General features: G+C 40.5%; 1 protein-coding gene across 11 annotated transcripts in view; it reads left to right on the forward strand.

Annotated features, from left to right (window-relative positions):
- The window catches only part of LPIN1 (lipin 1), a 64,355-nt gene extending 60,100 nt beyond the window's left edge, over positions 1-4,255 (forward strand). For all 11 annotated transcript variants that reach the window (XM_015859437.3, XM_015859438.3, XM_015859440.3 and 8 more), the window contains one exon: positions 702-4,255. In XM_015859437.3, coding sequence (XP_015714923.1) covers positions 702-861 — 160 coding nt within the window. In that variant the 3' untranslated portion in view covers positions 862-4,255. The remainder of the gene's footprint in view (positions 1-701) is intronic.
- Positions 4,256-9,173: the final 4,918 nt, after the last annotated feature.

A 9,173-nucleotide genomic window follows, 5' to 3' on the forward strand; every position in this document is an offset into this window, starting at 1 on the left:
TTAATTTTAGTAATGAAAAAATCTTTAGGGTGTGCCAAATAAAATATTAAGTAAAATAAAATACAGACTTTCCACTCTTTTTTTGGTTAAACTGATACAGAAATTGTTTTGTATTTAGTGTAACATATTCTATCTACTTTAATAATGAATAACAAGTGTACAATTTAATCTGCATAGATATTAACCAGTTTTGTGAAGCCATCTGCTTTTCTGTGGCTTTGTCAAAATTTCCTTTTCCTGAAACTTCTATGTAGAAGAGCCAGGAAAAAAGTAAAGGAAGGGCTGAGGGCTTCCATCAAGATGCTTAGGCATCTCAGTGAAAAGGTCTTGTGAAATTAAGACTGCACTTAATGGAAGGGGAATCAAAGTGAGCACATGGATGTGAATGATCAGTTGAGCAGGGAGCTGTTTGAATCAAGCTGGATGCCAATGAAGAAACAAATATGGGGCCTGAATGTTTCAGGTGGTGATTTGGGTTGAAATTGGCACCTCTTTCTTTCTAGAAAAGTATTTATTCTAAGCAAAGGTGGATTCTGAATCTGACCTGTGAATCCTGGTTAGAAGCTAGACACCAAAATTAAACTCAATTTTATTCATGTAAGGAGTATAGCCTGTTCATATAGGTATAGCCATGTCTTGACTGGGGACTGTGACTGTGATCTGAAATGGTTTGGTGTTGCATTTATTTATTTGTTTTTCAGCTATGTCAGACTGTGTGAAGTGGTAGACCATATTTTCCCTTTGCTGAAAAGAAGCCATTCTTCAGATTTCCCTTGTTCTGATACCTACAGTCAGTTTACCTACTGGAGGGAACCTCTGCCACCTTTTGAAACTCAGGATGTACATCCGGACTCATCTTAACTGCATCTCCAGACTGCCAGCCTCAGATCAAAGAAAGTGTTAGCTCACGCTGCAAGAACATCATTTGGCTTTTACTGTTGACAGTTCAGCTGGAATCTGTGATGTTGTATTCATTTGCAGTAAGCAAACTTAGAAATGCTTCTTCATACTTTGTCACATTTCCAGATGACAAGAGTGAGCCATACCAGGAATGGGAGTTAGATCCCTCACTCTTCACTCAGCAACTCAAATTGTGCCATACAGTTTCATTACTTAAATAAAATTGCAGTGATGATGGAGTTGCAGTTAGATCTGTCATAAGGTCATTAAGTGGTTCTGTATCCTTTGTGTATTACTGAAGTTGTCTTTCATCTCATCAGACACCACTGCGAGTTAGGGAGCTGAAGGTACTTGCCAGTCCTGATGTCATTTTGTGATGCGTGTTGCAGTCTGTATGCCAGATTCCATCCTCTGAAAGAGCAAATAATTGAGCAGAGGGATTGGACCAGATGGCTTCTGGAGGAACCTGAAATAATTACTGACCTAGGTCCTCAGATGCTGTAAACTGGTGTAGCCATCAATGCCAGTGGAGCTGTGTTCATTTATTCCAGCCTACTGTTTTGATCTGATAATGATTTACTGTTTGGAAATGAATGATGTGCAATATAAATGGGGTGTGAAATAACTAAGATGACCTGATCCTGATAGTCTTCATATTGAGAAGTACTACGTTTCAGGAAAAGCTTTTTGGATTAAGATAAGTGTGGCAGTGTAAGATGCAGGCTGCTGTGTGTAGTGCCCATCTTACTGAAGTCAGTAGTTTGGCTTCAGTGATTTTCCCTCAGTGAAGACATCTTGCTCAGCATTATGTGCTGAGTTTCAAGATGTTGCCGAGCCAAGAAAACTGTGAGGATTTTGTCAAAATGGAATAGTTGTATTTGAAACTTTTTTGAGTTAAAATGTGAACTTTGATGCTGGTGAGTGATGCATCTCAGGTTTTTATTGTATGGATTTTTTTTTGTTTGTTTGTTTCTGTATCATAAAGAATGGAATGGATACTTTTAGTGCCATTTACATTGCTCCAAGAGATTAAAATTTCCTCTTCCATCTTTTCTTCCGCTCATTTGTTCAGACACGACCTATATGTACTGTTTTTGCTACTTGCTCTTAACTGCCTTAAGATTCAACTATGTGTGATAGAAGCAATACTGCAGATCAGTTGATAATGTTTTCCAAATGATCTGCCTTTATACAGTGTGGTACTTTGCTTTAAAATGTATGCATCAAATGACCATATGCCAAATACTTCTTAAATTGAGCTTGTAGTTAAGGAAGGGATGTTTTTTTCCTCTTTTAAAGTACATTTAAAAACCTAGCTGTTCTCTGAAACACTAAAAATGACATCATGGGATTCCGTGTATGTAGGATTTCAGTATGGCCGAAACAGTGGTTCATAAGCTGTGGTCTTTGCCAGCTTGAGATCTGTGAGGCTGTGGTACATGTTTTGCAGCTGTTTTGCAGTGTTTTCAATTAAGGATTTTAGGAAGAATGGTCCAGGAGAAATTTTAAGATGTGTTTGTGGTTGGTTAGCACCCAAAGGTTTGCAAACAGCTGTTCTGTATCACATTTGTTCTCTTTCAACAGATTCTGCTTTTGCATGTCAAAAGAGTGATAACAACGTAGTTGGGATGGTAATTCTATAAGTGGGGCTTTCAAACTTTTAGTGCTGCAGGCTTTATCTGAGATGTCAGGGGGCCAATTTACGATTTTCCTGTGCCTTCAATAGCAATTACTAAGTGCAGCCCATTGCACAGCTGCAATGTGCACACAGCTGCAGTGTGCAGTGGTGAGCCCTCAGTCTTCCTTTTTACATGAACATTGCTGGTTCATTGCATGTCCACTTTGGAGACACTGGAATTAATAGACAAACACTAAGAGAAAGAAATGTGTGTTTGGTAACCCAGACTGATATTCTCTCCTTGCAAATGTAATGAAAATGCAAACTGACTGTCAGAAAACCTGTAGCACATTTCTCAAACCTGTAAGACAGTCAGTGAGGATCTCAAGTTACCAAACTGAGGTGGTTTCATCTCTAAATATAGCCACACTTTCTTTCAAGTGTCAGTTTATAGCTGTCACTAATGATGGAATTAATGGATGAATACACTGATTGCTATGTGATTCAGTTTTGGCAAAGGTGTGTTTCAAGCCATTTGTGATGCAAAATTAAACCAAACCAACCCTGCTCTTCAGTAAGAAGCTATCAATTTTCTATCATTTTTTTAATTCTTTATTAACCTGCAGCAGCTTCCTCCATAAGAAAAATTCCCAGAGAGTTATCTGCAACTGAAGCCTGTGTGGTTTTTATTTATGACTTAAAGAATCCTAGATAACCTATTTCGTATTGCATTGGAGTGTATTTCAACCCAAACGGTAGTGTGGATAAGTGGTCATTTTAATTCTGTCACGTTCTTAGGCATAGAGCCACACTGGTGCACTTAGGCCCAACATGCTGTGAAATCCTCACCTGGGGTTTGTTCAGGAGTTGGTGAAAAGGGCTGGGTCTGACTTGGTCTCACATTGCCAAACATCTGCTGCAAGCATGAAGTTGGACTACATGACCTCCAGGGGTCCCTTCTGACCAACATTTCTATGGTCCTGTGAAGTTAACGCCTTATTTATGACATATGGTATATCCCCTTTGTATCTGAGCTTGAGAGTGAAACAAATGTGTGTGTTATATTTATAACTTGTGCTTATCAAAATTGCTGATGGAAAAAATAGTTCAGAAAATCCAAGTTTTGGCCTGTTATAGAAACATTGCCAATCTTTTGAAGAGAGAATAAGATATTTTGGTTTGGTGGCTGAGCAATTACATGCATAATATTTGAACTGCTTTGTTAATTCCTACAGAAGAAAAAAAAGATGGTTTAACAAATTCCTACTCTTTCTGTGAAAGAAAAAAAAAGAATCAACTTTCAGTGTAATGCTGGTTTCTGTTTTAGAAAGAATATCTGGCTAGTGATATGCAGGCACGTGAAATCACTGTATGTTCTATTTATAAAATACACACAAACTGGAACGTGCAGCAGTGAGGAGTGACTGATGTTTATTTTTCATGGAGCTGATGACCATGATCACCAGCTGTGTCATTTGAGGGACAGAATACCACGCTTGGTGCATTAATTGTGTTAAAGATAAAATGTTACTGCTGTAATATAGGGTGAGAGGAAGAGGGTACTGGGTATTTTTATTTGTAGATATGGGTTATTATTTCACAGCCTATTTATATACAGTATTTACTCTGTATGTGCTTCTGCAATGATGAAAATTATTTTAATGCCTCATTTTGATCTGCTGAATGCAACGATGATAGAACTATATATTGTAATAAAGGCAAATACAAAAAGTCTGACTTCTGTTTTTGTGTCTTTTTTTCCTGTATGCTATGATGTTGCAGGAGTGCTTTTTCAGACCTGCTGAAACTGTGAAGCACCGGGTTTGTAATCTGCCCTCAGCTGCCTGTCTCATACTGGGCCTGTCCAGTGAAGCTTCCAGCACTTAGAAAATATTTGCTGTTCCAGAGTCTGATCCAGAGCTTTTTCAACTGGAAGGAGTCTGAGAAAGACAAGGCTGGGTTCTGGGCTCTCACTGTTCTGGGATCTGAGAACAGCACCTGGGAGCCAAGTGTAAATCAGACAGGAACTGGAGCAAACTGGACCAGTCAGGAATCTTACCTCACCTCAGATTTTTCATCATCCATCTCTTTGTCTAATTCCTAGCATGGTCTGAAAGACCAACAGTCTGATTGAATGGGATCATTAGCATCTGGATAGGGAGCTAGGAGATATGGTTAGGGGTTTTCTGTAGATACATACGATAAAGGGAGGATGGTTGGACTAGATGATCTTATAGGTCCTTTTCAACCTTGTGATTCTATGATTCATTGTGATTAACAGTATTGACCTGATAGCATCCCTCTTCCCCTCTCTCCCTTTCATTTTATCATTGGCCCTGTAGTTGTGGAAGAACCATTTCCTAAAGTCTGTGAGAATGCAAAGCTGCTTTTTGCTCCCTCTGCTGGGTTTACTGAGCAAGCTAAGTACAGCCTTAGTGTCAGGCTGGTGTTGATATGAAAACAAAGATGTTTGGGGTTGATAAGGCCCTGCAGCAGCTAAAGTTCCATGTTAAAAATAGAAAAGCAGCCGTATTTGGGCAGCCTGCACTCATTGCTGCTTCAGTCTTCTCTATTTTCTGTATGTCTCCAGCTTGAATAAACATTTACACTAGAGCTCTGGAGGCAGGCTTTGAAATGAAGGTGTTTTTTTTAATTAAAAGTCAGAGAAATTACGCTTTTGTCTCAGCAAACCAACTTTATAAGGACATATTCATTGCTCCTGCAATATCTAATTAACACTAGAGGTAGAAAAGTCGGGGGGAGCAAATCTCCTGAGGAGCAAAGACTATTATTTTCTGATGCCATGGAAGGTAGGGAATATTCCCAGACAGAATGCTATGTTAATTGGTTTCTTTTTAAATAAGTGTCTTAATTTGTGTTGCAGATACCACCAAGTGCATCAGAATAGATTACTGCAAGCGGCAGAAGACTACTGATGCCAGGAACCTAAAAATGCAGCTTTCAACTAATGTCTGAATATGCAGAAAGGTGAAACCTGGTTTGTTTGTTTATTATATGAATGCTGCTGAAGGGCCTATACTCACAGTGCTGTTACCTATTGTAGTCCTAATTCTTGTGCTTGATGTAACTGAGTGATGCAAGGAGGGGGTTCGTTGCAAATGAGACTAAAGAGTTTTCTAAAGAAAACTCATCAGTGATACGGAGTGATGCTTTTGGGAAGAGATCCTCATCAAGACCTTCCCAGCCACTGAGATGTGATGGAGAAAAATGAACACAAAAGGAGAAATTTCCATTCCAGTATTGAACCTTGGTTGTACTGAGCCAGATGTCGAGATGCATCCTAAGCAGTTTTGACCCAAATCCCACATCTCTGCATTGAGCAGAGTAGGGGAGCAGACTGTTTTGTCTTCATTTGCCCAACAGGAGGGAATCAGATTCACCAAAAAGAAATCCCTGCTGAAGTGTCCAAGGGCTACTGCTAACAGCAAAATGAACAACAGCTGTATTCTAAATTTTAGATGGGATTAGAGCTTCTTTATGTATTTGTTTTTAATTCATAAAATCAGCAAACAAAGCTTTCACCTGCAGCATCTATATCTCTACAGTGCCACACTTTCGCCCTTCTAGTAAGATTTCCTTTGGAAAATAACTACAGTCTATTTAAGCATATGCTCAGCAACTCACACTCAAATTTATGCATATTTTGAGGCGCTTTGCTGGATTGAATCAACTAATGCCAAGAAATCCAACTGGTACTGGGGAGATACAGTTTTCAAGCTAAAGAATTGATCTATTTCCTAATGGCTACTCTTGGACTGGTTTTTACCCTCTAGCACTGTCAGGTGTTCTGCTGACTGCCAGCAATCTATTTATTGATACAGGAAATCCATTTTGCCTTGCCTTGCTTTTAATGAGTTTTGCAAGCAAGTGGCCCCTTCCTGTGACTCATTCTGTGTTTTCTGAGCGGGAGATTGTGGTTTTAAGTTTCACATTGGAGAGTAACCGCTGTGTCTGCTTTCCTTGTCTGCTGGAATCTCAACAAGAGGAATACATTTTGGAACAAAGAAATGTAAATGTAGCAGGAGAGTTCACATTTCTTTGCAAAATTGTATAAACATTCTCCTTTTTCAGAACAGTTAAAAAGACTGATGCAAAATGAAAATAGGTCATGTTTTCAAATAACAGCTTTATCTCAGAACAGTGCTGTTAACACAGACCAAAAAGATGCTTTCACAGATTTCTCAATAGGTGTTGGTTCTGTGATTTATAACCAGTAAATATCCAAGAACTAAACAGTGGAAGCAATTCTCTGATCTTGCTGACATAGGAACAGCTCCATGAGCCTCTGGATGAGTGTTCAGACACGCACAGCGATGGCTGCAATTTGGTGTCAACAGTGAGCGTTAAAGATTTGCACCCACCCACCAATTTGTTTTGGATGCTGGAAGCCAAGAGGAGGTAGAAATGGATCTATTTGCTGCTGATCTTTGTTGAGAATAGGGTGGAGGAAGGATTATCTGCAAGCTTGGACCGTTAGCTCTGAAAATGTAGATTTACGTTAAAAGCAGCCATAAATACATCAAAACCAATGACCAGGACAGTTTCCATTCCCCATTACTAGATAAAACTATTTATATTTCATGCTAAGTGAATATGCCTGTACAAGTAAACAGCTGCCCAACAAGGGCAGGGACTGTTCCTTGCCACCCTGCCCAACTGGTGTGCTTTGGTGAGTGTCCAAATAATGTCCTACTGAGTCGTGGTCATTTGCTGACCCTCTGCCTGTGTCTAGGTGTTGCTTGAATGAACACTGTGTGGGTGACGGAGCCCTGGCACAGACTGTCCAGAAGTTGTGGGGTCTTCTCCTTGGGGAGCTCCCAAAGCCACCTGGAGATGTGGTCCTGGGTGCCCTGCTCTGGGTGTCCCTGCTGGATAGAAGCATCAAAGTTGTTATTTTTTCCATGTGAATCCCAGCTGGAGGAATAGTAGCATAGATATTGGGGCCTCGTCTTCCAGAGGGTTTAGGCTGAAGATGAGCAATTTGTGTGGGCTTGGAAAGGAGTTTTAGTTCTTCTGTAGCCTAGCTTGATCTCAAGAAGAGGCACTATCTGGTCCTGAACTGCTTCTGCCTCTTTCTAGTGCTAACCCATGTAATATTAAAGCATGGTACAGAAGCTGAGGCCATCTCTGGAGTTCTCCAAAATGCCTGTAAGGTCTGAAACCTCTGCTAATGCAGAGTTCTTAGAGACACAGCGTGTAGGGGGAGGTACAGAAAATCATATTTGAGAGCAAATAAACACATTGGGAAAGCAGGAATTCAACAGGTCATGTTAAAAATGTGACCTTTCAGTTACCCAACTCAGCTGTCAAGTTCAAGGTAACAGAGACAAAGACTGGAAGAAAAAATCGCAGTTCTCACAAATGGAAAAAAAGCTTTATTGGGAAAGTACTGAGAGGAAAGAAATGAGGAGAGGTACAAGTTATCACAGTCACTTTCATTTAAGAATCCAGATATCAAAAACACAATGCTCTGTATTGTGGACTTAATTTCTGATCCATCTGCAATGTGAAGGGAAATAACATGAGAAATGTCCTCATTGTTGGCTTTGTGTCAGTGCTGGATTGCACTGGGATGGAGTGACTTAGGAAGATGTTCCGTTGTGCACCCCCACATTTTCTGCAACATTCATTTCTTCTCTTGTCCTGGGCTGCTCCTCTCCACATGTTGTTGGTATGGAATCCCTTCAGTCTTCTTTTGCCTAGTGAATTCTTGTAAACAAAGGCTGTGGTTTCATGGGCTAATGATCTGATCTACTGTTTTGTCACTGCCTAAAGGAAAAAATCACTTTCCATGTCCCTTCCCTTCTTCCTCCTGATTCTTCATTGCCACAGTGTACTTCTGGGACAGACTTATTCTGTACAAGTAGAGTTAACTAGTCTCAGGGAGGGATCCAGATCATGCCAGAGTCAGAAAGCATATGCAGGGGAGTGCATGGATAGGAGGAAGAGGAGAGCTGGACTTTATATTTTTGTCTAAATATGTCTAAAGAAACTGCAACTTAATTTTCCCATGTCTATCTCCATACTACACCCTACATCATCACTGTTTATATTAATCCTCCTACAACTGCACACAGACCTCATTAAGTAATTTGCCTGTTGTCTACTAATAAACTTGAGAATGTGGATGTATCCACATCCAGATGGGGCCGCGAATGCTGATGCACCACAAGTAAAGAAGTTCCAGGATCGAAACCACCTGTCCAAGACAGAAGGGGTGACGGGGAAGCAAAAAGTTGCTTCTAAATCAGGATCCAGCCCATGCCCTGACCCATGTCCTGTGTTGGTTGGGATGAATCCTTCAGTATGCTTTTTGCCTTGGCTCTCCGTGTTCAAGATAAGGCTGCCTCTGTACCAGACATGTTCTGAGGACAAGGCCTTACTTCCAATGTGATGCTGAGATATGAAACTGAGGGGTGGGAGGCATGCAAGGAAGGTATGTGAGCCACCATCAGCGGCTCAGCTTCTGAACACCCAACTATCACATGAAGCATTGTCCTCACTGTTCTCTGAGAGAGGAAAGAAATACTGTCTCCACCCAGTAACAGGAAACAAAAGGTCTTGGTAGCCTCAGCAACTTCAGCCACGGTTTATGAGTCTGATTGCAGGGTTCCAGGCACAATGTCAGCCTTTG

The sequence above is a fragment of the Coturnix japonica genome, chromosome 3 (assembly GCF_054131305.1).
Source record: "Coturnix japonica strain WE chromosome 3, WE-NBRP24, whole genome shotgun sequence".
In the NCBI taxonomy this organism is placed as follows: Eukaryota; Metazoa; Chordata; class Aves; order Galliformes; family Phasianidae; genus Coturnix; species Coturnix japonica.